Source organism: Cannabis sativa, chromosome 1 (assembly GCF_029168945.1).
Source record: "Cannabis sativa cultivar Pink pepper isolate KNU-18-1 chromosome 1, ASM2916894v1, whole genome shotgun sequence".
Lineage (NCBI taxonomy): Eukaryota > Viridiplantae > Streptophyta > Magnoliopsida > Rosales > Cannabaceae > Cannabis > Cannabis sativa.
This window is the reverse complement of record NC_083601.1, coordinates 26,715,399-26,742,977: the sequence shown is the minus strand read 5'-3', so window position 1 is coordinate 26,742,977 and position 27,579 is coordinate 26,715,399. Positions and strand designations below refer to the sequence as shown.

The window sequence follows — 27,579 nt, the reverse complement described above, 5'->3', positions numbered from 1 at the left end:
CCTTGAAAAAAGAAAATGGAAAACAGAAGAGAATGTATAACAAGTGGTCCACATATAAAGATGATGTAATAACTCTTCTTTAATGTTAGCTATATTTGATAAAAAAAAAAGTTTAAGCCAGCTGTAATTTGTGCACATATATGATTTAACAAGTAACAATCCCAATTTTCACTGCAGATTTAGATCCAACATTTAATCTCATGTCACTTAAAAAAACAAATAGACCACACCAAATAATATATTATATAGTTTTGAGCACTATTCTAGGAATTTTATACATATATGTTATTCCTTTGCTTTGCTGCTCAAGTCATGTGTCTCATGTGCCAATAAAATTTGTTACAAAAATTTACATGCAACACACCCATCTTAAAAAATACATTTTTTTTTCTATTAATTAAAGTTTAATCCGAGTATTATGTTTCACATTATTATTAATCAATTTTGGTTTCATATGACTTTTTTTTTTTTTTTTTTTTGTAGAGACACGTACTTGTGTTCAACAAGACTTCATCGTCAATCTGATTCAATCAACCACCACCTTAATAAATAAATAAATAAGGCCAAAAACCACCTCTTAACTATAGCTCTCTTCTTAATCAGTGAAAAAAAGGGGTTTTATTTTGGTTTGTGTAAAAGGACAATGGTGAAGGAAATGAGAGTTGATTCGAATGTGTTGAAGCACAAACATTTGGTTGTGAAGTTGGCAGTGTCTTTTCTCTTGGTGGGTTTTGCTTTTCGTCTCTTGTATCCTGATTCTTTCAGATTTTCCACCGACTTAGTAGAGACCAGCTCTACCGACTTGGAAGAGACCACCACAAACACAGACCCCTCTTTGCCTTTGGCTTCCTCCCCAACTCAAACGCTTCTTCCTTTTGATTTTTTTGAAGATCAAGCCCAACTATCTCACAATGGTAAGCAAAAGGGCATTCTTTTTTTCTTTTTTTAATTGCATGTACTTATTTGTACATATATATTTTAATGTTTGATGTTTATGGTCTATATGAGTAAAACAAAAATTAGGCACCAAGTCTTGGGTTGGAAATTGCTGATTTTGGGAGTTTTTTTTTTATTGTTGTGAAAATGGTCAGTTCCAGAAAAAGAATATATAAAAAATAATTTGATTCCAGCTCTTCTGTCAAAACAAAATCTTGCTATGAAAATCTCTGTAGTTTTGTCACGAGGGAACACGAATAGAGTTCAATGGTTCCATTTGGGCCATCTCAATCAAAATTTAAATTTGAATATCTAATGCAGAGACAGAAGATTCAGAGTCCAAAACAGAGAAATGTGAGATATTCAGAGGGTATTGGATGGCAGACACATCAGGGCCAAGGTACACCAATGAGAGTTGTCAAGTTATAGAATCTCATCAAAACTGCATGAAAAATGGGCGCCCTGATTCTGGCTACTTGTACTGGAGATGGCATCCAAAGGACTGTGAAATTCCCAGACTCAGTCCTCAGAGATTTCTTAATCTAATGAGAAATAAATCGTGGGCTTTCATTGGTGACTCTATTTCTCGTAATCATGTTCAATCTTTACTCTGCATTCTCTCTCAGGTAAAATTATTCCTGAAATTCATACAGACCAAATGAGAGAAGCAACTTTTTGTGTTATTGGGTTTTTTTAACTTTAAATTTTGCTCTTTTTCCTTGCTTCTATTTTTGTCTTTGAATTGAATCAGATGACTCTTGAAACTTGTTAAATTGATTTTTTTATGCTTTAGTTTTCAAAGTTGGTTAATTATATCATGTTACCTTTGTCTAATCAGTATATAAACTAATAATCTAAAATAAGCATAATAAGTACAACTTTTATATGGATATCAATGTTGCTTGTTCTTATGGGTTAGGTTGACTATTGGGGAGGTTTAAACCATCATGAAAGTGTAGCCAGCCACTATTATAAATATAATATAATTTTTGAAATTGAATAGTGGCCCCAAGTGAACGAAATTACGTTTATGATCTTAATTAATTTTAGGGCACCTAGAGGCTGACAGTTTTCATATTTCCACACAGAACTGTTAATCTGATGATAGTATTAGTGGGGTAAAAGAGAATTAAAGGTTTAGCTTCCCTTTGCTACATCTATTGAGATCAAATTTGATGTCGCTTATTACCAATTGACCTGTTTTAAGATTGGTTATAGAGTCTTTTCACGGCAGGTTCTACCTACCGTTTTGTAAAGGTCAAGAATCATTATTGCTTTTTTTGTTTCCATGTCTCCTGTAGATCTCTAATCACTCAGATTAGTTCATAACAATTTGCTTCTCTCTCTCTCTCTCTCTCTCTCTCTCTCTCTCTCTCTCTCTCTCTCTCTCTCTCTCTCTCTCTCTCTCTCTCTCTCTCTCTCTCTCTCTCTCTCTCTCTCTCATTAGATCTCTTTTAAAGGTTTTGTGGAGTGTAACCCATCACAAGATATCTAACTTTAAATAGGATCTATTCAATGAAATTCAGAGTTGAAAAGTCACTAACAAGTTGCATAAAAAGGTCTAGACTTGGCATTTAGATATGAGATGAAATAGTCCAAAGCTGGTATTTATTAGAGGCTTGAGTTATGAAAAGCTAATACAGCTGTATTATATGCCTTTTGCTTTGTGCTTCTGCAATATTCTTCATGTATTGTTTTTGTTTGGTAAGGCTATCTTTTGCACTTGAGTTGTATCTTTGACATGAAGAATTGTATATAACTGGGACCTGGCCTTTTTTACAGAGCAAGGCCCTGTAGGACCATACAAAAACATGACATTTTGGGTGTCTTCAATTATTATTTGGTGTTCTATCATATAAGCTCATAATAACATATGTCCATACAAGTGGTGTTTGATTAAAATTCCATTATATTGTGTCCCACAGGTGGAAAAACCTGTTGAGGTTTACCATGACGAAGAGTACAGGTCCAAAAGATGGCGTTTCCCTTCTCATAACTTCACCGTATCAGTGATTTGGACTCCGTTTCTCATCAAGGCAGACATTTTTGAAGACATGAATGGGATATCTTCTAAAGAAATCCAACTTACCCTTGACAAGTTGGACAAAGTTTGGACGGATCAATATGAGAGCCTCGATTATGTGGTGATTGGAGGGGGTAAATGGTTCCTTAAAACTGCAATATACCATGAGAACAATACTATCTCGGGCTGCCATTACTGCCCCGGGAAAAACCTAACTGACTTAGGATTTGAGTATGCCTATCGCAAAGCTCTTCGTGAAGTTCTTAGCTTCATCACGAGTTCTAAGCATAAACCGGTTGTTTTCTTAAGAACTACAACTCCGGACCACTTTGAGAATGGAGAATGGTTCAGTGGAGGATATTGTAATAGAACAGTTCCCTTTAAAGAAGGTGAGGTTGATATGAAAGATGTGGACGCTGTAATGAGAAGTATTGAATTGGAAGAATTTGACAAGGCTTCAGAAACTGGTTCTAAAAATGAAACTGTTTTAAAGCTGCTAGACACAACCAGTCTATCTTTGTTAAGGCCGGACGGGCACCCTGGTCCATACCGTCAATTTCACCCGTTTGACGAAGATAAAAATGCTAAAGTTCAGACTGATTGTTTACATTGGTGCTTGCCTGGTCCAATTGATTCTTGGAATGATTTGGTGATGGAATTGTTGGTCAATGGTGATAAATATCAGTAAAATCAAAGAACTCAAAGGAGGGAAGAAGTAGAAGATCGGTTGCTTCACATTTAAAGTCATATACAGAGTATTTTTGCAGTGATCTTGGACCTGATTTGAATCTCAAATAGGGAAGGTATATTGGCTTTTGTGGTAAGATGACACATTGTTGAGATAATGATCGAAACAGGGAGGGGAGAAATTTGTACAAAACTATTTTTTCCACATTACGTTGCTTTTGAAATTCTTTTTCTGCAGTGCAGCAGCAAATAGTTTGAACCCTTTGTTGAATATCAAAGGATCGCGTTACACACAAAAATAATAATAACTGCACCCACTACCTATATTTTAAATCTTAGATTCCTCTTCTTAAGATACATTCACTGCAAATCATGATTGTAGATTTGTAGTTGATATTTTGTTCAAATACAAATTCCAACTATCAACTAAAGAACTCCCAAAAAAACGACAAATGACCAAATAGCAATGACATAAAGGAACCATAGCAACCACTCGAGGAGCGGTGAGAATGTAAGAATTAAACAATCTTTGATAGAAGAAAACAATATCAAGAGTTGTCAATGGAAAAGAACTGAAGGAAAGCCCAGGACTCAAATTTTATTTTGTTTTATTACTGCAATGAAAACTGTAAGTACAGAAGACTAAGATCAGAACTTGATTTGATTCCAAATTATTAGCTACCAATTCATGGCCCGCAATACAGAATCAACATGGTGAGAGGACAAGCTTTCTTCACCTTCCTCCTTTCTGGTTACTGATAAGACCACCTGAGTTGGCCTTCTCACGTTTTTGGAATGGATCCTACGTGACAAGTGAAAATAAAGTCAGGTCTTTACTTTAGTCAAAAAAAAAAAGTCAGGTCTTTACTATTTCATTAACTGAATGTTTACACGTGGTTAACAATCTGTTTAATATGCCATACAAAACCCAAGTCCCAAACTAAAATTCAAACCAATCTTTAGAGCACATTCCATTAGAAACAGATATTGAGAATTGAAAATAAAATAGAAATACACAACCTAGCTTAGTGAGTAGCAAATGATTCAGAGACCTCTATTACATTATAAAGCATAGCGAGTTAGATTCTGTGTCACTTGGGGCTAGCTCAAGTGGTTGGATGTGTGTATAGGAGGAGAGGGATTCAAACTCACAACATTTAAAAGAAGGAAAATAACATGTAGGATAGCCAGTAGGGGTATCAACCACAAAATTGGGTTAGGATTGATGGAAAGTGTAAATTCATCATTAATGGAAGTATCTTTAACGTTCTTAGTTTTGGTCATTGAGAAAGGGTACATGTTTACACGTAAATGTAGAAAATCAAACAAGAGTTTGTTACTAAACTTATAAACTGAAGCTTATAAAAAGGTTTGATTTAGTTTGATCAGTAACAAAAGGGGTATTTTGTACACCCTAATCCTCAAGACATCATTCAACTTTAGAAAAACTTCCAATACCAAAGCAGAGCATATTTCAGCACTATCCCATTTCATATTAAGTAATGCTTAATCTTATTAACCAAATATCATATTTTATCCTACCATCTTTGAAAGGAAGAAAGCTCTAAAATATTTTGTATTAACCCCCCTGAGGAATCAAACCAGTACATGGAAGGAAACCATAGTGTGATCACTAAACCTACCCATATAGTTGGTAATGTCTGACATTGAAGTCTTACACCCCCCAAACCAAACGAAATCGAAATAAGAGCATTAGAAAGAGCACATGCATTTAATTACTTCCACAAATCCCAAATATAAATCTCAACTGGATAATTGGAGCTCTCTAGCTACATCAATTTTGGTTAGTTAAACTAATCAATCACAAGACAAAAAAAAATCATGGGTGGGTCGCATAAAAAATCTTAAGAATTTATGAATACATACATTCAGAATCAAACAAAACGAAATTCTCTAAGCCCATCTATTATCCCCCTACTTTCTGGGCATCCAAACAGGCTACTCTTAGACTCTGATAAGAAAAAAAAAAACCTGCACCCGTAAATTCCGAAACCCTAAGTAATGGTAAAAAAGCAAGAGTATCGCATAGCCTAAATCAGATGATTGAATATCTACTAAAAATCTACACAGAAAATCCGATAAAAATTACTCAAGGAATTGAATCTACAGAGCAGAGAGAAGCATCGTCTACAAAAAATATAGCTAATAAAAGAAAAATACGAAAAAAGGAAGGGATTAAGGGAAATTTACGTTGTCAAAGAAGATAAAGTTGGCCAGTACGACGGCTCCCACAACGCCACCGACAACGGCGACCGGGCCGGTTAGCAAGCTCCATTTCCTGTAAATCATCTTCGTCGTCTTCTTCTTCTTGACTCCTTGATCTCTCTCGTTTTCCTCCTGACGAGTACTGGTGTATTCTATATTATTAGTATCAGGCCCTACTTTCTTACGCCATTCTGGGGCCTGGGCTTACGATTGGGCTTGGATTTGGGCTTGGGCTTCACTAAATAAAGAGAGATTTTTAACGTTTTTTAAAGGTAATTTGATTTTTACGGAAAGTACATTTGTTTGGCAATTAATTATGAAAATGCCAATAATAATTTGTAACAACTTCGTGACAGTTTTTTTTAAGAATTGTAAACAACAGTTTCATATGATTTTAAATTTTTAAATTTTAAATAAAAAGGCCTAATTTATTACAAATTTATAGATTTTATTTTAAAAAAAAATAAACTTTTTTATAATCAAGAAAAAAAGATCTTATTACTCACCAACAAATTTCACACAAGCAGAGCTACAAACTCCTTTTACATATTATTAATAAATTCTAAAATAGCTAATTATCTCCTCTTCATCCTTCTATTAGCTATGCCAAGAACTCTTCAAAAAACAAAAAATAAAAAATAAAAAATATGTTTGGATGATGTAAAATAAATGTTTTTTTTGAAACAATTTTTCTTACTTTTAATTTTATTGGGAAATTTACACCCTATACTGTTTTTTCCCAATTTGTAACTTTTTTACTGTTGCACGGCATTTTCAACATTTATACTGCTTTTTTTTTTTTTTTTTTTGGCAGTTTACTGCCTTGAAAACTTTAGCCGCTTGATGTGAGTGGTGTTTGTTTTCATTGCCACTTGTCACGATAGGGTTTTGCCACGTTTTTTTTTCTTTTTTTTAAAAAAAAAGTTATTGTTTTGATTTTGACGGTTATGTGTTATGATGAAAAAGTGTTGTATTTATCTATTTTTCTTTTATTTTTTTCATATTATTTTCGAATCTATATTTTGTAATTGGTATTCTCTCTCATTTCAACTGTTCATCTTCTTCCCCATTTTTCAGTTTGCTTAGTCGGTTGTAATAGTGGGTAGTTTTTTCATTTTAAAAAATTTCAAATCCCATCCCACTATCTTAAACTTCCCTCTCATTTTCCCTCCCATTTTTATTATTTTTGTCTATAAATACCTTCATAGTTCTTCATAATGGCCGTTACTCGTTCATCACCATCTCCGGCCAAAGTTACAAAACCCAGAAAACAATCCCAGAAAACCAGACCCAAATCAAAAATGGGTAAAAAAAATCTGAAAGAGAACCCTCCTAGCCCCACTTCCCCTTCTGTTAAGAGAAAAACCATTGCTGGACCTTCGAAGAACACTCGAGGAAAAAGACCTCGAACTGTTGTTGAAAATTCAGACTCAGATTTTGAGTTGGATTCTGAATTTCTTAAGTCGCCTGTTTCTGTTAAGGTATTTTACTATTTATCTGTTGTTGTTTTTGGGGTTTTTTGTTTTTTGGTTAAATTCGATATTTGAGGTTCATATTTCTGGGTATTTGTTTGTTTTTGTTTATGTATTTGTAATTGTTTTATATATATTGTTCGATTTATTTTTGTGTTTTTGTTAATTTTTTTTTTGTTGTTTTGTTGGTGTTGTTATTTTTTATTTTAGGGCAAGGGTAAATCCCCTGTGAAGGTGTTGCCATCATCAGGTGTTTCTGAAGAAATTCCTGTTAATAGGATGGTTGAGGTTTGTGATGTTATGCATTCGGTTCTATGTTTTTTGGTTGTTTTTTTGTTGTTGTTATTTTCGTATTGTTTTTTTGGTGTTTTATCAGTGTTTTCATTGTTCTGTTTTTTAGGATTGGGAATGCAAGTACACTCGATCTCAATTTTATCATTCTAGAGTAGTAACATCTGGTTATTACTCTGTTCTTGGTGACATTAAGAGAATTTTAACTGAAAGGCAATTGGAAATTTTTTCAAAATCTGTGTTTGGTTATTTTCTTCGAATTCCTGAGTACATAATTCATTACCAATTGCTGCATTGTTTGCTGTTGAGGGAGGTTCAGCAGCCTAATGGGTTGGAGTTTTGGGTTTGTGTCCAAGGGAAATACCTTAGGTTTAGTATCGAAGAGTTTGCGTTGGTCACGGGGTTAGATTGTCATCTTGATTCTGATTTTTATCAGTTTAAGCAAGATGATAATGAATTGGTCAAATCTTGTTTTAAGGGGTACAAAAAAATTACCAAGGGTGCTATTCAGACTGCTTTTATTGCTGACAATCTTAAGGATAACGACGATCTTGCAGTCAAGTTGGCTGTATTGTATTTTGTGCAGTGTTATTTGTTAGGTGGTCCCCCGGGTAAAGTTGTTTCGTCTGAGGAAATAGATGTTGTGGATAGTGGTCGATATAATGAATTTGGGTGGGGCAAGCATTGTTTTGATATCACTATGCATTCTTTGAAGGGTAAGATAGATTCTGGTTATAAGAGGGTAGTTCGTAGTGACGAGGATGGTGGGTATTACAGGTTATTGGGTTTTCCTTTGGCTATTCAATTCTGGTTTTTCGAGTGTTGCCCGTATGTTATTGGGAAACTATCCTTGTACTCAAATGTTGGCATTCCAAGGATCTTGAATTGGCCTAAATTACCCAAGGACAAGGAGGGTATGGTGAAAATGGATGTCATGAACACCCTCATTTTCGATCGGTCTTTGAAAGAGGTAATCCTGTTGTTTTTTATTATTTTTTCACTGTTGTTTTAATGTTGTTTTTGTATACATTATTTACACTTTATGTTTTATTGTTGTTGTTATTTTATAATTTCAGTTTCATGTGCATATTGTTTTTTGTTGGTTTTTGTTGTTTCAGTTAAAATTAAGAAACCTCACTCCAACTTCCGTTGAGAGATTGAGTTTGAGCCTCACTGATTTTTTCTCTGGTGAGACTACTCCCGAGGCTGTGAAATTCAAAATTAAAGGTGGTTCCAAGCCTGCTGGTCAACCTGGCTTGATGGGTTCTTCTTCATCAACTGCTCATGAGAATGTCTCCCGAGTTGAGTTTGAGGAATTTAAAAAGTGTTTATCTGTTGTTGTCAGCCAGCAAGGGATTCTTATGAAATCTGTTGCTGAGATGAACAAGAAGCTGGACATTCTTATTGAGGTTTTTTTTTTTTAAATTGTCATTACTTTTTCTGTTATTTTTTTAATAGTGTTTTTATGTTGTTTTATACAGTTACTTATTTTTTTTCTTTTTTTTTCTCAGTCATCCCAAGGTGGTCCCACTCACAATGGATCTCAGTCTGAAGATGCTCTTCGTACTTCAGAAAATGAGGATGATGAAGATTCCACTTCGGAGGAAGACGAGGATGATAAATTCGACGATGACAAAGGAGATGATCATCATGGCGATGAAACTGATGATGATGATGATGATCTGGGTGGAGATGGTGTTGGTGCTGGTCAGGATGAGGCTCACACGGGCGATGTTCGTAACGATGAGGGTGTTGTTGTCCCCGCGGTTGTTTCGAGGGATGATGATACCGGCAAGGTCGATGATGCCAAGAATTCTGAAACTGTGGAACCTATTCCAGAGATCAAACAGGTGTGTTTCTTGTTTGGACATCATTTTTGGTTTGTGCTTTTTTTTTGTGTGTTTCTGTGTTTTGTGTTTGTTTTAATAGTGTTTTACTGTTTTTTTTTGTTATCAGCCTGACCAGTCTCAAGGTGGGGAGGAGAACATTGATGTTGATGCAACAATTGCATCTGCTGTTAAAGCTGTGGAGAATTTGGTTTGTGTTTATGTTTTTTTTTTTAATATTTGTATTTATTTGGTATTATATTGTTGTTTTTATGGTGTTTTAATTGTACTGTTTGAAATTTAAACATAAGTCTTTTTATTTATCCTTTCTCTTTTTTAGATTGGTTCCTCAACTCATGCCCCTGCTCCTGTTGAGACTTCTGAGAAGACTGATCTTGAAATGGTTGTTTTTCAAGAGACTCCTATTTTACGTCCTCAAAAGAGGGATCGGAAGAAAGGAGCTGTTTTGAAATCCCCATTCATTGAGCTTGCTTCTGGTGCATCTAAATCAGGTTCATCCTCGGTTTCTCCTGATGATTCTGTGTATAAGGTCGTTAAATATGTGCGTGGTTTGTGCCCGTTGGACAACAAGATTGGTGAACCTGTTGATCCGCAATTGGAAGCTGATTTTGTCAAGTGGGTTGATTCAGGTCTTAGAAAGCACAAATCTAAGTAAGTATTTTTGTATGTGTTTTCAGTTGTATATCTGTTATTGTTTTCTATTTTTTTTTTATTTTTTCATTTCTGTTTTGATATTTTTTTAATTTTTTTTTTTTTAGCACAACAACGAATGTGTATTGTAAGGGTAAGGACACTATATTTCCGCCATTTCGTTTTGGTGTTGAGGACATCAGCAACAAGATGTGGTTTCACAACCTTGCCTACCCTAATTGTTTCCTTACCAATTCTGTAAGTTTTTATTTTATTATTATTATTATTTTACATATTATTTTTTTTATCTATTTTTTTTAATGTTTTTAAGTGTTGTTCTGTTAGTTTTTCATAAGTTTGAATGTTTTTTCACTTACTTTTTTTTATCTGTTTGTTCAGCACATTGACATCATTTTCTATTATCTTCGTAAGAAAATAATGTACTCAGCCGAGCCGAAAATCAAAGTCACCACAACTGATTGCCTCTTTTGTTCTAGCATAACAACTTTGTATGAGAGGTTTGTTGAGAAAAACAACGATATATCGGTGTTGTCTCTTTCTCACAATGTGGCCCAGTACATTCAAGGTGGTAAGATATTATGTGCCACTCCTTGGCATTTGGTTGATCATGTTGTTATGCCTATCAATGTAAAATTACAGGATCATTGGATTTGTGGTCGTCTCAACATAGTTGACAGGCGCATATATCTGTACAATTCATTGCGTTCTGGGAGGTATATGATCGTCGCCAAAGAGGCTTGCAAGCCTTTCTCGGTTATTTTACCATATTACTTCTCTATGTTAGACTTCAAAGGCCTTCGCAACGAAACTAAGTTTAGCACTATGGAACCGTACCCTATTGTTGCGGTGATGGTTTACCCGAGCAGGTCACAGCGTAAGTTTTATGTTTAGTGTTCAATGTTTTTTCACTGGTTGTTTGTATTTTTATTTTTTTGTTGTTGACTTTGTTTTTTATCAGTGTTATCATAGTGTCTATTTTTGTGTTTTATTGTTTTTTTTCCAGTGATTGTGGTGTTTTTGTTGCATCATTTGCTGAGTATTTCATTGATGGCAAACCCATCCCATCCTCTGATTTTGATGTGGAAATTCACCGCGATCGTTTGGCTGCGTTATTTTATCAGTATGGGATGAAGAAGCAAACTGAGAACATTGAAAGTGAATCCGAGGCCCCTCCCAGCCTTCCCAAGAAGTGATTTGCTTTTTCAATCAGACTGTTATTGTTCTTATAGTTTTTTAATGTTGTTTTAATGTTTTTCTTGTTGTTTTTCGTAAACAAACATTGGTGTTCTGTTGTTTTTCCTTACGCTTTGTGTGGACAATATGTAATCTTTTATTTTTGTATGTTTTTTCTTATTATTTTTATGTACAAACAAGTTGGTATGTTAAAGTTGTTTGTTTTTTTATTTCAGATCCATTCTTTTTTTGTTTTTTTTTTCTTATAGTTTCTCTGTTTTTTTGAATCCAAATATTCATTTCAGTATTAAAAACACAAACTGTTTCAATAACAAACTTCATATATATATTCAATTTAGTATCCAACATCTTTTAATATCCAATCTAGAGTATCAACAATTCCCAATGTAATCAATGTTTTTCAAATAAAAAACTGTATTCCCTGTGTATTTCAGAAATTTAAATTCCTCAATATATAATTCTCATAACGTAAGTGTAGTTTTCTTTTGTTGTTTCACTGTTGTTCTGCTGTTGTTTTCATTCCCTTCTACGTCTTCTGCTGCATGTTCTTTTGTTATGCCCCAGTTCTCCACATTTGCTGCACTTGTTGTGTTGATCCCTTTCCCATCCAGCCTTCCTTCTTAATGTTTTTGGTCTTCCTGATTTTACTCTTTCATGTGGAGGCAAGACTGTAATATTTTTCACTTCTTCCGGTACCTCCCATTCACTTTGGTGTCCTATTGGGTAAACTGTCCCTGAATAAGTTGCCAGCCAATTTTTTTTTGTGTAGTAATCTGAACAGTAGGTGTACGGGTCCATGTTCATCTCCCTCATCACGGCCACTGCGTGCCCGCATGGCATTTCATCTATTTGGAACCTGTTGCACGTGCATGTTCTTTTTTCTAGGTCTACTTCCCACGATTCTTTCATTCTTGTTACCTCAAACAAGTAATCTGTTGTTGCTTTAACCTGTTTTAAATTTTATTGAAAAAAATAAATCAAACCTTGCTGTAATTCATACAACAACAATACAAAACTATTGAAACAGCACTACAACAACACTACAACACTACAAAAAATAAAACATAATTAATATTTTACCTCCAGATTCAATGAGTATGTGTAATTCTTCAACAGTATGTCTTCTCCAGTTGGTGATAGCTTAGTGAAGGTGTTTTGTGCTTTTGTCCTATTAGTATGCGTCCATTGTTGCACCAATGCTCTCAAGCATTCTAGCAGCGTTGTAATGGGTAGCTCCCTTGCTGCCAAATTTGCAGCGTTCAGTGATTCTGATATGTTTGATGTCATTGTGGAATACCTCTTGTTTTGGCTATGAATTCTTGACCACTTTTCATACCCGATTTTTTTGAGGTAAGGTCTTATGCGTTTGTCCAATCCATCCAATTCAGCCATGTGGAACTCGAATTGCTTTTCTGTGTAGGCTTTCACTGCTCCAAAGAATGGCAGATTGTATTTGGCAGCATGTTGTTTGAAGCTTGTTTTAAGGTTGCTCAAAATGTGGTAACCGCAGTAACTGTGTGCAATTTCTGGATAGATTTCTCTCGCTGCTTTGATGAGGCTTTCATTTCGCTCGAAATTAGGCATTGGTGTTCCCGTACACCATACGCTTCTTTAAATTTTTTGAAGAACCATTTCCAAGATTGGTCATTCTCGAATGCAACACAAAACGCTAGTGGAAAAATATGACTCTGTCGCATCTTGTGTGCATGCGCACAACAAAGTTCCCCCATAAGCTGCTTTGAGGAACGTTCCGTCCACAACAACTATCGGTCTGCATGCTCCCCACCCTTTTATGGATGCATCCAACGCCATGAAAACAAAGAGCAAGCTGTTGTCTTCTGCCGTTTTCAGATCCACAAATGATCCAGGGTTTGTTTTTTCCACCATGTGTAAGAAACTCGGTATTAGGCTGTACGAGTCACTAGCATTTCCTCTCAAGTCGTTTACTGCATGTTCCTTACTTCTCCAAGCTTTCATATAGTTCATTTTGATGCCAAATCTGTATTTCAACTCCCCTTTTATGTCCATCGCTGTTGCCTTGGTCTTTATGTTCAAGAACTTCGGTTTTATGCATTCCCCTATCAGTTTCGATGTTGCTTGCCTTTGGTCTTCATGCCTTATATTTATGGGGCATGTGTGCATATTTGAGAACCTATTGAAAAAAAAAAAAAACAACAAAAACAACATTAAAAAAATATTAAAACAAATCTGTTGCAGATACCAATCATGTGTATTTCAGTACAAATTGTGAAAACAGGTCATTTGTTAAGGATGCCAAAAAAAAACAACATTACAAAACTATTAAAAAACAAACCTCCTGATTATGAATGTGTTTGTTGGCCCATTTCTCGATGCTCTTAGTGACCAATTGCAGCTTTCATAAACACATTTCAGACTGTATTCTTGAGAGCAGGACTTCCACACTTTGTACTGAAAGTTGTTTTTGATTGCGTAGTAGCTGAGGACATTTTTTAGTGTTTCTTTGTCTTTGTATGCCTGTCCTTTTTCCACTTCGGGGTGTTGCTTGTCTGTTATTAACTTTGCATTGTTGATGTCAATTTCTGGATCCAGTTTTTTACTGGTGTTTTCAAGTTGTTCTACCATTTCTTCAGCAACCAGATTTGCATAGTCAATTATGTCGAATTTGTCCTCCTCATCTTCTATTGTTTCTGACTTTTCCCCTTCTACCGTTTGCTGTCCTGTTGTGTACGATTCTGTTGTTGTTATGTTGTTTTCAAGCGTTGTTGTGTTGTTTTCGATCATTGCGACATTGTATTCAATCGGTGTTGTTGTGGATATCGAATTTGGTGTTGCAGCACGTGTTTTGTTGTTGTTTTCCTGGTTCACACATAGTGGATATGTTGTGAAATCTGTTTCCTTCATTTTCAATTCCAAGTAAAAGTAGAGGCTTCGATCGTTGCATATTTTGATCGGTGGTATTCCTTCTTTAGCTTGGTACTGTATTTGTAGTGTTGTGCTGGTGTTTTCGCACCCCAATGAAGTAACCAGTATTTGCAGTAGCTCTTCGTACTTGCATTTTGTTGGTATGAATTCTCCACTAGCCACATAGTTCTCATAATTGTGATCTTCATTCCATTGTCCATTGCTCTTGATGAGTACTGGTACACGTTCCATTACCTGTCATTCCAGGGTCTTACTTAATGTTAAAACAATTGTATAACAACAATAAAACAATAGCAAAACAACAAAAAAAAAATCAACAAAAAAAAAAACAACAACAATAAAACAACACAAAAACAACCAAACAGAAATACCCATTATTTTTTTAAAAGTTTTTATTATTATTTTTGTCTGATACATATATGTATGAATGTTGTTGTAGTACTGACCGCAAAACAACATCTGAACAACCCTGATGTTGTGTTTGAATTATTGTTCCAATTTATCGATTTTTTTTTTTCGAAATCATTTTGTGTTGCAAACATCAAATTAACAATAGAACAACCCTCATTTATGTTTTTGCATCATAAATTAAAGAATATCACAGTTGTGTTTTAGTTTTTTTGTTTAAAACTTCAGATCTAAATCCTTTTTTTTTTATTTTTAATTTTTTTTGGTTTCTTAAGAATTAAATTATTTTTTGGGTTTGTTGTGTTTACCTCTGTTATTTTGTTGGGACGGTTTTCTGTTCGTGTTGTTCTTCAATTCTGATTCCTTTTCAAAAAACTCTTCGCCGGATTTAATGGTTTTTTCTTGGTGATTTCCGTCTCCGGCGTCTCCTCACACACGAACAAGGCTGTTTCCCGTGTGTTGTACTGTTCACAGTACAAATGAAATGATCTTGGGCTTGGGCAGTACAAAAGTAATGAAATTGGGCTTGGGCAGTACAAAAGTTGTTTTTGCCGTGTCCCAGTATAAATGTAAACTTTTGGTCAAAAAGCAGTATTTTTGTAAAATTCCCATTTTATTAGGCTTTTTTTATCTATATTTTTTTCTATAAAAATAGCACCCTATAATCTTTATTTATTGTTGTTCAATTTTATATAAATAAAGAAATTAACATCTTTATAGTTTTCTTAATGAAAATTATATTTATTTTAAAATTTTCATTAAGTATAATGTGTCTGAAAAATAATTTTAATGCTAAATTTATTTTCTCATATTGAAATATATTCCTACTTGTATAAGCTATCCACATGGTTTACAATCCTGATAACTTAATATTTCTCCAACAGATTCATCAGATAAATTTACTTGAGATGTTTAATAGTACTCTAGAAGTTGTCATTTTCTTTTTATTAACTTGTAGGTTTGAAGACATTGATGATGTAGCTATAAAAATGCAATCAATAATTTCACTACAAATAAATCAATAGTTTTATTGAATGCTACGCCCATGACATTGTTTACTTAGAAAGAGAAAAAACAAGGCATACATTGAAAAAGACAAATATATCAAACTTGTCATCAACAATTTCACTAGATATTATGATGTAACGCTGTACTAGTTTAAACACGTTATAATATTTTCTTTTAATTATTGTATATTCTTTTACTAATCAAAAAATTTATTAAAAACGTAATTAATTAAAATTTTTGTAAATAAATACTTATAATATATAAACATAAAAGGCTAATTAGTAATTTTTTCTCCGAAATTTGACATGTACTAAATCATGCCCCCTGAACTTTTTTGACCGTTAAAAATTCCCCTTGAACTATTAAGATTGTTAAATTTAAGAACTTTTATCTAATTTCATTCAATTTTACTGTTTCAGTGATTGTTTATGTGCTAAATCATGCTCCCCAAACTTTGATATCTACCAAATCATGCTCCTCAATTTTTGATATATGTACTAAATCGTGTCCCGTGAACTTTCATCAATGTTAGAATTTTTTTACTAAAATTAGATAAAAGTCCTTAAATTTAACTATCGTAAGGGAGAATTTTTAACGGCCAAAAAAGTTCAAGGGACATAATTTAATACATGTCAAAGTTCGGGGGGAAAAATTGCTAATTAGCCAATATAAAATCATATAACTATAGGATTCTAATTTTTTTTTTATATATAATTATTTTCAAAATGTTACATATAATAAGTCGCCTAATAACTACTAAAATATGAGTCCAATTATCCTAAAAATCTGAACACTTCAGGTCTAACCGTCTCGATATATACTATTTTTATGTAGCTCTAGACTCACTGTTGTTCAACATTTGCCCTGTCCTTACCTACACATGTAAACATAACTGTGAGTCGACAAACTCAGTAAGAAAAACATAAACATAAACATATAACCAAACCGTAACCAAGAGTCCATACACCTTATCGCGATCCTCCCCGTATCAAACGCGTATAAGTCCCGAGCATTTGTATGACAATATGATTGACTATAATATCAGCCTATACTTAGCACTCTAATCATACTGATGTGATAGTGCCAATCCATACTATTAGTATAATCAACTAGAATATTAACTTATACTCAGCACTCTAGTCGCACTGATGTGGTAGCATCGATTCGTACTAATTAAATACATGTACGCTAAACATGTATGTATATTATTATACTAATCTTACCTTGATTCCGAACTCAGGTGTGTCAGTCAACGTGATTGGAAACTGCTGCTCGACAATTTAAAGCTCCTAAGTCACAATTTACGTAAAATTAGTAAGTGACTCGCTAATTCACTTTTGAGGATTTAAATTCAAAACTAGAAATTTCTTTACCAATAAATAGCGTGGTAATACCCTAAATATCATAAAACGTGAAAAACTAGTGTTGTAGCTGAAAAATAGTCAATATCAGCTCGCTAGATTTACAAGATAATTAATAAATTTAAGTAATATAGATAGACACAAAATTTATAGTAGTTTATCCATATATCCCGATAGTAATGGGGCTACGTCTACTTTGAATTTTTATTTCTCATGAGATGGTGATTAAGTATCAGAAACTCCAAACTCTAGTGAGAGAAGCTCTGACCTTATGAATAGTTTTCTAAATGTGAAAAATGAGTTAAGGGAGCTCTCCTATTATAGGTGAAGGAGGCCCACAAAAGTAGGAAAAAAATACAAATAAGTATTTTTCCATCGTTGATGATGATCTAAAGGTAAAAATTAGCTTCTGGTGGTAACAGTTAATTTTTGGTGCTCGACTGGTCCCGCTACGAGTTACCAAGAGCTTATTTTGTAACTCCCTTAAGAATGAATTTGACGATGATAACTTCAGATTTTTGACTGGGGTGTTATACATGACTTGATAGAGAGCTTAAATAGCTTCAAAATGTAAGTTGAATTGCGTCAATCAGTTGAAAATTGAGTGAGTTATGCTTATTTTACTAAAGACAGTTCAGGTCCCAGCACTCAGATTGACATCTAGCGCCCAAGTTGATATCTGACGTCAACTTGGATGCTATATAAGTGTAAAAACGTCCAAGGAATCTAAATACTTAGTTGAATCTAAATAGTTGGTTGGTGTGACACTTTATATTTTACAGAAAATTTATTTAATAAAATAATTATTTTTTATTTATTATTTTATTTATTCGTAAAACGTGTTTATTTGAATCTAAATACTTAGTTGTATCAATTTTATGAAAAACGTTCAACAATCATATCGAAAAAGACAAATATAATTTTTACTAGAAAATTTTTTACTGTGTTATATTGTGACGGTGTATTCGACAATTTTTTGTAGTGAGTGGAGATTCGATATAGCCTACGACAATTGAGCTATTTTATTTCGGGGATGACCGACAAATTTTAATTGCTTAATTCACATTTTTAGATAGCATTGCGAATGTTTTGAAGAAAACCATCTAATCCGTGACTCAACACAAAAATTTATCGTTCATCTTTTATATTTTAGTGGCATCTAAAAATAATTTATATAAAGAGCTTAAATGAGGCGCTACAAGTTAAATAATAATAATGACCGTTTAATTCGTGTAAAGTCCAACATTATTGTAGACCAAGACAACACACAACACACCTTTGAAATTTTAATCAAACCCATATATCATTATTCAAACAAGACAAAAGCCGTCCACATTTTTTTTAAATTGACTATCTAATATTTATCTATTTATCTTTATTTTATGTTTCGAACTAATTAAGTGGATATTAATTTGTTTGTCCGAATAGAGATAATGTTAACCATGTTTACATAGAAATTTATATGAGTGATTAAAACTATAATTATATGAAAATGACCTCTTATATATCTACTATATACAATTAATACGATTATGATATGATTCGATTTCATTTGGAATTACTTTATAGATGTATAATTTTTTTTGTTTGTTTGAATTATTTGTGATTGTGATCATCGATACGTCAGGTGTATGGTGGTAATACGTTTTGAATATGCTTGTTGTGACGTTTCTGAACCTACTAATACTAGAGATGATGATGATGATGCACATACACACAAATATCATAACCAAATTAATATATGTATATATAAATATATTTATACATTTCCAACAAAATATAATTTTTTTTTATTTTTACATTTTTATTTTTTTTTATATTTTTATAGAATTTTACATATAACAATTCATATATATATAAACTAATAAAATAACTTAAATCGCAACTTAAATTCATAAAACAAGCGAGGTACATAAAAATCACTAAACAACTCAAACTATAATAATAATAATAATAATAATAATAATAATAATATATAAATCTCGCAAATATATATTACATGTCAACGGAATTTATTATTATATATCCTTTTCTGCTCTTTAATTGTTGGCCTTTTCATTATCGAATTTTTATTATTAATTCTTATTATTTTTTAGTTGACAAATTAAATTTATTGAATTATTTAAATTTAGTGCGAGGGAGTGGATTTCATTACTTTTACTAATATATTTAAATACACATAATAATAATCTCACCTAATAACTAATAATATTTTTTCTTTAATTTTTAATTGTATCATTTTCAAATAACATAGAAAAAAACTAACATAAAATTTAGTATACGTGTCTCGCACGTAATTTTTGCTAGTATATATATAAGAGTCTATTATTACTTTGTTAAAAATAAATAAATTAAGATCTATTTATTTTTATAAAATAACTTTGCAAAAAAATCAAGTTTAGGTGAAATACTTTAAAATTGGACATTAAGGAAAAAAAAAAAAAAAAAAAAAAAAAAAAAAAAAAAAAAAAAAAAACTAATAGCGATTTATATCACTTAACATTTCGATCATTCATTTTGTTTGGTCAAAAATGACAATGAAAAACAAATGATTAACCTTATTTTAAACTTATAGGCTATAGCTATGAGAATATATTTTCGATGACTTCTTTGTTGATTAATTACTTATGTTTGAGTAAAATAATTCAGATTATTTTAAACAAATTTGTAAGGCATAGGTGTTCAATGGATAATTTTCTTTTGTATTTTTTATTTTAATTGAAAAAAGAAAGGACAAATTTAAACACTTCACCTAACCAGTGCAACTGTGCTTTATTTTTTAAAATACATCATTAAAATTGTATTATTTCTATTTCACAATACAATTTTATAATACACCATACATCAATTTTTTAAAAAATATATCACAAAAATCTTACTTTTTTACAATTTTATTATAATCTATTTTAAATATATAAAATATTAATATATACGCATATATTATATAAAAATAATTATATTAAAAAACAAAATAATTAATAAAATATAGGGGAATTATCTCATATACTATTTTTTTAATATTTTTTTTAAAAAAAATTATGGTTTGGGTTTCTAAAGTGGTTGTAGCGCTAGTTGCAATAAAGTTTCTATACGATTTTTTGTTGCAATTTAGGTTGCAGCGCTAGTTACAATAGGAGTTTCTATGTAGAATTTCGTAAAAATACCAAAAAAAAAAAAAACTGTTTTAAAGTGTAAAAATAACAAAACTCCTAAAATATATTTAAAGTAATAAATAGTATTTTATAAATATAGAATATAAATAGTGTATTTTAAAAAAAACTTTAAAATGAAAGAAGAGTTTAGAATAAGTATAGTATTTTTAGTGCAGTTTTGAAATTTTTCTTTTTATTATTTTAAAAGCTTTTGTGAGTGCTATAATACATATTTTTGTACGATTGTACCTATGTACCGAACCCTCCCCTCTCTTCTAATTCAATGCCCTCTCTCTTAAAAATTTATATCAAAACTTTTCATCCAAAAGAAAATATATATATTATTGAAAACAAAAGAACAACTATATATAAACATTCATAGGGTTTAAAAAAATAAGACATTATACATAAATATATAGACTTTGGGCCGGGGCAAGTCTTTAGTCAAATAAAAACATTGCAATTGTGCGTGTCAGGACTCAGGGAAAAATGAGAGAATAATTTGTGGCGTCTTTTTTTTTTCTTTCTTTCGAAGTAACAAAGAAGGAATGGAGGCAGACATTATTGGCGGTTAGGAAAACAACAACATTAATAAGTTGCAGAGACACATCAAATTAATAATATTTATATATGGAGAAGTGTTAAAAGGTAGTATTTGGGTCTAGTATTTAGTTTAGTGTCATATTACTCTTAGTATAATTAAGTATCAGTTTTTATATGATTTAAGAAAATAATTTTTAAAGAATATTATTAGCTAATCATATCTATAAAAAAGTATTGAGCACTAATAATATTCAATTACAATGCTCTTATATATATAGGGATATAATTTTGTCTTGCTATTGTACTTTTACGGATTGTAATCTATGATGTACGGTAGCCGTCAGATGAGAGAGTTATTTGATCTAATAGCTGAGATTGATCTAGGAATAATTAGGATTAAAAAGTAGAAACGTACCCTTGACACTCATTTAATGTACCCTGAGACCCATATAATGTACCACAAAATACATTCCGTGAAAGTACATCACGGGACAAAATCATATCCCTATATATTATAGATTAATTAGAATTTTTATTTTCATAACTTTAACATATACTAAATTATACCACTTGAACTTTTTTAGGCTGTTAATTTTTTTTTTTCGAATTATTGAAATTATTAAATTTATAATTTTTTATCTAATTTAATTTAATTTTACTAATATAGTGATTGTCTATATACTAAATATAATCTTGTCCCTTGAATTTTATCTACTAAATCATGGCTTCTGATCTTTCAAAAATATAAAATTGTGCCTCCTAAATTTTCATCCACGTCAGGCTTTGTTTAGTAAGATAGGACAAAAGTTTTAAATCTAACAATCTTAATAGTTCTGTAAAAAATTTTAATGATCTAAAAAGTTTAAGCATATAATTTAGTACATGTCAAAGTTAATAGCAAAAATCTTAATTAAAAAACTGATCACCAATCAATATATAAAAAGGCAATATATAATTTATTTATTTGACCAATATTTAATTATTTAGATAATGTTCTATACGCTGTTGACAAAATTCTCTATACGTACGTGAGAAAACGCGAAAAAAAAACACCTTTTTGCATGCAATGTAAAAGATATAATTGTTTTTCCATAGAAAAATGGTTTGGATCCTTTAAAAAATATTAATAATGTCACAATATATAGAATTAACTCACCTAAAATAGTTACCATAGTTATTCCTAAATTATAACTTTACACATTTATAAGAAAATTATAACAGATATATTAGTAAAAAAAAATAATATATCCAAATCATAAACTTTATTATTAGATATAACAAATTATGTTTACTAAACAAAAAAATATACTTAATTAAAATATTAATACTCAATAGAAACACATGTTAATTACCTTATATAACTTTGATTTCAAAATTAATATTTGTGATTTAATGCAAGAAATATATACGTTGGAAGAAGTTATATATGTTTATTATGTATGTGTTGTCTAAATAATTAAGATGGTATATATATAGCCGTATATTGTGAATAAGGTGCTACTCATATGAATAAGCAATATGTGGTTCAACTCAATATTAATTATTCTTTAAATACTAATTAGTAATAGAACAAAAATCATTATTAAACTTAAATACTAAAACATATATAAAATTTGATAAGAGTACGTATAAAATGAAATAAAATTTAATACTAATTAGTAGAAAAAGACTCATTAGAAAGAAAGGAAAAGTAATAAGAAAAAAGTATTGAGTGCTAATTTAACAAAATATCAATATTATAAATAAAGAGTAGGTACAAATAGTAAAATAAAAAATAAAAATGAGTATAATAAAGTAGTAATTAAATTTCGAATGTATGTTTTATATGTTAATTAGTAGAAGAATATTGTGGTTTTAGGTTGGGCAATGTTTTATACGTTAATATAATTTTTTTTTGAAAGATAAGATATACGTTAATATAATTATTAATAGAAGAATGTTGTGATTTTAGGTTGGGGAAGATACTCATATTTTTTTTTATATATCTTATTGTAAAATATGCTATTTAGTAGTTAATTATATATGGTTATGTAATATTATATTAATTATTTTAGATATCAATTAATACGGAATTATATATATCAGTTACCATATAAAATTTCATAGTAATTGCCAATTGTTATGGGATACTACAACTAATAAGTAGTTAAGGAAAAAAAGTACTAATAAGTAGTAACATCTCCTATTATATATGAAAAAAAAAAAATCTTAATTTTAAATAGTATCTATATTTTTATTATTTTGATCAACTTTTTTATTATATTAAAAATAAATAAAGAAATAATATTTATGCTTACAAAATACCAAATTAACTACAAAAGTAAGTATAATAAAATAGTAATTGTAATTTAAAAGTTTGTTAGTAAAGTTATTAAATATTAAAATATGGGTAAATTGAAATTTATCTCACATATTAGCAATTATTTATATTATGAAGTGTCCCTATGTAATTTTTTTCATAGAAAAATATGTCTTGTTATAAAAAATATTCTTATTAAAAAGTTGTTCTATATTGTGTAATTTTCCTATTAAAGTTTCAGTTTAATTTTATTAAAAATGAATAATAAATAATTTGATTTTGATACATATATTTGATGTAGTGTAATTATAATAAAGATAATTTAGTTATGGTGAAGATATTAGAGAAGAGTGTTTTCCCATCTTCGTTAAAAATTTTAATTTTTATTCTTACTTATTTCTTGTCGGGGACGAAACGTGAAATCCCCTAATAAAGCAGAAAATCTCTTAATATAAAAATAAAATTTATATTAAAAATTGTAATATATAAAAAATATTAAATTACGCAAAAATTTAAACACTACACATTATTTATTATATTAACTATTATCCAAAATACAACTTAAAATTTTGTAAAAAAAATACTAATCTTTTTAAAAACATAAAATATTATTGAAAGATAATAAAATATTAAATGGGTCGTGTCATCCCCCTCCTGCCTCATTTAACATTTAGGAATAAAAAATGATCCTCCTTTAGTTCTCCATTTAAGCAGAGAATTTCCACTCCATTAAAAAGGGGGTCCCATGAGCTCAATTTCCATGGAATAAATGTATATCCTTAATTATATACAATTAATCCTATTAAGTATCTTCATTTGAGGAAATAATACAAAAAAGTGAAAATAGCTTATTAGTTTGTCAATATTTCTCCCCTTTTCGTGTATTAATTTTTTGTTTAAGTATCTATTTTTTATTTTTCTTAACATAACATTTTTTTTCTTTCAATTCCAATGTTTAAGTAAAAACGTTTAAATTGGAAGAAAAAAAATGTTATTACCCCGTTACTACCTTTGAATACAACTATATATAAAAGAGTTAGTTAAACCATGTATGTAGGTATGTATGTATGTATGAAGAACTATAATTTGTTAAAATAACTCAAAAAAATAAAAAATAAATTAAGTTCAACCATTTTGTAGTAATTTTTTTTTTTTTTTTGTTGATTTAACCTTTGCACCTAAAGAGAGGTCGGATATAAGTAGACAAATAAGGAAAAAGATAAGAGTGGTGGTGAGTTCTATAAAAATTTATATTAAACATATACCACCATGATTGGAGAAATGATTCTATTAACATAACTTTATATATATCCCGTCCTCTACTCATGATGATTCTATAATTAACATCCTATAAAGTAATTTTTTCACCATTAATAATAATACATGGTCCTTTAGCTGTGGAAGTGGAACCCAACCATCTATAATAAGGTAGTGGCTAATATCTTATGATAACATAAGCCTTACGTTTGAATTGACATCATCTCTCTCTCTCTCTCCCCTACAACATGTGATGATGCTCTCTTGCACTTATATGACTCTGACACATCATCCTTGCTATTCATAAAATAGAATTCATAAAGAGTGTGATTCTTATTTATTTTAATTTATAAAAAATTATTAATAAATTAAGTTAATTATGATTTTTATTTTTGAAATTTTCACATATACTAAATCATATTTCTGAACTTTTTTTAGTGTTAAAAATTTCTTTGAACTATTGAAATTATCGAATTTAAGGATCTTTATCTAATTTTATTCAATTTTACAAATTTAATAATTGTTTACGTAGTAAATCATGTTTCTCATACTTTAATATTTACCAAATCACGCTCCTCGAATTTTAATATTTTTCAAATCATTCCCCTGAACTTTTAGAAATTCCTTACGATAAAAATCCTTAAATTTAACTATCTCAATAATTTTTGAGAGATTTTTAACGCCCAGTTTAGATTTGCTACATGTGAAAATTCCAATACTTTTCAATTTTCATAAAATTACCCATTTTTTTTTTTTAAAAAAAAAAAAATTCTCTCTAGAACTTTTCTCCATTCTTTTGTATTATTCAAAAATTGGCTACTAATTTTAATAATTAAAAATAAAGCCCAATTCTAGAAGTGAAACATTGAACCTATAAATCAAACAAAAATTAAGTCCCGTATAGCCTTCTCTATTATCTCCCTCTTTCTTATACTTACATACGAGTACTACAAAAACTGAAAAACAGCTTAATTGATCATCAATTCACCATGGCTGAACAACCTCAAGCTCATCAGAAACCCCACCTGGCAATTCTTCCATCTCCAGGGATGGGCCACCTCATCCCTCTCGTCGAATTCGCCAAGCGTTTAGTCAGAGCTCATGATTTCACCATCACGTTCGTGGTTTCGACCGATGGCCCCGTACCTTCAAAGACCCAGAAGTCCGTTCTGAGCGCCTTACCGGAGGAAATTGACCACGTGTTCCTTCCGCCGGTTAACTTCGACGACCTCCCAGAAGACACAAAGGTCGAAACCATCATCACTCTCACAGTGGCACGTTCTCTCCCTGCCCTTAGAAACATCATCAAGTCAATGTTCTCGCGTTTCGGCTCGGTCAGCGCTCTTGTCGTCGACCTTTTCGGCACCGACGCTTTTGATGTCGCACGAGAGTTCAACATGTTGTCGTATATTTTTTACCCGTCTACAGCCATGGCCTTGTCTCTCTTCCTCCACTTGCCGATTCTCGACGAAACGGTGTCGTGTGAGTTCAGAGAGCTGCCCGAGCCGGTCAGAATCCCGGGTTGTATTCCTATCCCGGGCAAGGAATTGCTTGACCCAGTTCAGGATAGAACAAACGACGCTTACAAATGGACACTTCACAACGCAAAACGGTATCGTTTAGCTGACGGGATTATGGTGAATTCGTTCTTGGAATTGGAGACCGGAGCCGTTTCGTATTTGACGAAGAGCGAGCCAGGTAAGCCACCGGTTTACCCAGTTGGACCGTTGGTCAACATGGAACCGTCAACGAAGGCTGACGAGTCTAATTGTCTGACGTGGCTAGACAAGCAGCCACATGGCAGCGTTTTATTCGTTTCGTTCGGTAGTGGTGGGTCCCTCTCTTCGGAGCAGATTAATGAGTTAGCTTTTGGATTAGAGATGAGTGAGCAAAGATTCATGTGGGTGGTGAGAAGGCCCAACGACAAAGTCGCAAACGCCACTTATTTTAGCGGGACTGCCCAAAACGAATCGTCGTTTGATTTCTTACCTAATGGGTTTTTGGAGCGAACCCAAGGGAGGGGCCTTGTGGTGCCATCTTGGGCCCCACAGTCCCAAATTCTGAGGCATGGCTCGACGGGTGGGTTCCTTTCCCATTGTGGCTGGAACTCCACACTAGAGAGCGTGGTCAGTGGGGTGCCACTCGTGGCTTGGCCTCTCTACGCAGAGCAAAGAATGAACGCTTTTATGTTGACCCACGAAATTAAAGTTGCCATAAGGCCTAAAGTGAGTGAGAACGGTATTGTTGAAAGGGAAGAAATTGCCAAAGTAGTTAAGTCCCTTATCGAAGGGGAAGATGGTAAAAAACTGAGAAACCAAATGAAGGATCTTAAAGAAGCTGCGGCTAAGGCTCTGAGTCCAAATGGGGCTTCTACTAAAGCACTATCTGAGGTGGTTGGCAAGTGGAAGAACAAGACATGTAATTAGAGCTCTTACTCACTCCATTCTGTTATTGCTCTTTACTTTTATTTTGTATTCTTTTTGTAATTTATTTTTCGTCTTCTTCTTGGGTTTTTTCTACTAAGGATTTTGTGTTACAAAATGTTACTATGTAGTATTGTGTAATATGTTTGACTATAGAATATATAAGACAGATTAGTGGTTAGTGGGCGTATAGAACATATGCTGGTGGGTCACTTTGTTTTTTTTTTTTTTTTTCTTTCTATTGAACTTTTCATTTCTGATTATTTAGTGCATAAAGTAGGTGTGGCTACAAATTTGATTTAAAATTTAGCACCATCAATCTTAATTGAATGTAGCCAAAAGGAGTGGACCAGAGAAAAAGACTTGTAAATTATTGTTACATCACAATTAAGTGATTGGCACTTAGTTGGTGGATGGCATTGAATTTGAGGTATTTTAAATGTTTTTAAAATGAAATGAAATCATCAAGTACAAAAAGGAAATTAAGTTGAGGAAGTTCTAGTTGACATATGGCACCAATGGAGATGGAACGCTCATCACTACTATTTATACGGTTACTTAAATATGTGTTGTAAATCATTTTACAATAATTGTACATATATATTTTTCTTTATGTAAATCTAATAATCTTATACTGGTAGTGTCTCTTTTTGTGATATATTTTGCTTTACATTTTTTTGGGAGTTTGTATAATATATAATGGATTAGAAAAAAGAGCAACTTCCGTTTCAAAAAACAAAAAAAAAAAGAGCAACGTTACCGGACACCAAGTGTTATGCAATATCACATATTCATATCTTAGTATATAATTTTTTTTAAAAGGGAGATCTTCATTAAACATATATACGAATCAACTAGGAATAAGCATATCATTAAAAGCCAAAGCTTAAAAAGGTG

At 31.6% G+C, this 27,579-nt stretch overlaps 5 protein-coding genes across 5 annotated transcripts; 3 read left to right on the top strand and 2 right to left on the bottom strand.

Annotated features, from left to right (window-relative positions):
• The first annotated feature begins 199 nt into the window (after positions 1-199).
• Positions 200-3,979, top strand: LOC115705654 (protein trichome birefringence-like 23). Its single transcript, XM_030633053.2, has 3 exons — positions 200-914; positions 1,258-1,562; positions 2,862-3,979. Exons 1-3 carry the CDS (start codon positions 644-646, stop codon positions 3,645-3,647), a joined length of 1,362 nt encoding a protein of 453 aa, XP_030488913.2. The 5' UTR covers positions 200-643; the 3' UTR covers positions 3,648-3,979.
• A 2,713-nt stretch (positions 3,980-6,692) lies between these two features.
• Positions 6,693-11,326, top strand: LOC115695827 (uncharacterized). The gene is made up of 10 exons (XM_061108424.1): positions 6,693-7,353; positions 7,555-7,632; positions 7,745-8,605; positions 8,754-9,044; positions 9,147-9,485; positions 9,592-9,672; positions 9,802-10,133; positions 10,241-10,370; positions 10,512-10,999; positions 11,137-11,326. Exons 1-10 carry the CDS (start codon positions 7,090-7,092, stop codon positions 11,324-11,326), a joined length of 3,054 nt encoding a protein of 1,017 aa, XP_060964407.1. The 5' UTR covers positions 6,693-7,089.
• A 515-nt stretch (positions 11,327-11,841) lies between these two features.
• Positions 11,842-12,911, bottom strand: LOC133033562 (uncharacterized). The gene is made up of 2 exons (XM_061108415.1): positions 12,408-12,911; positions 11,842-12,275 (listed from the first exon to the last, which is right to left on the bottom strand). Exons 1-2 carry the CDS (start codon positions 12,909-12,911, stop codon positions 11,844-11,846), a joined length of 936 nt encoding a protein of 311 aa, XP_060964398.1. The 3' UTR covers positions 11,842-11,843.
• A 60-nt stretch (positions 12,912-12,971) lies between these two features.
• On the bottom strand, positions 12,972-14,462 carry LOC115704076 (uncharacterized). Its single transcript, XM_030631300.2, has 2 exons — positions 13,642-14,462; positions 12,972-13,479 (listed from the first exon to the last, which is right to left on the bottom strand). Exons 1-2 carry the CDS (start codon positions 14,460-14,462, stop codon positions 12,972-12,974), a joined length of 1,329 nt encoding a protein of 442 aa, XP_030487160.2.
• Positions 14,463-24,965: 10,503 nt separating this feature from the next.
• LOC115705536 (hydroquinone glucosyltransferase) lies at positions 24,966-26,863 on the top strand. Its single transcript, XM_030632889.2, has one exon. It carries the CDS (start codon positions 25,249-25,251, stop codon positions 26,683-26,685), a length of 1,437 nt encoding a protein of 478 aa, XP_030488749.2. The 5' UTR covers positions 24,966-25,248; the 3' UTR covers positions 26,686-26,863.
• Positions 26,864-27,579: the final 716 nt, after the last annotated feature.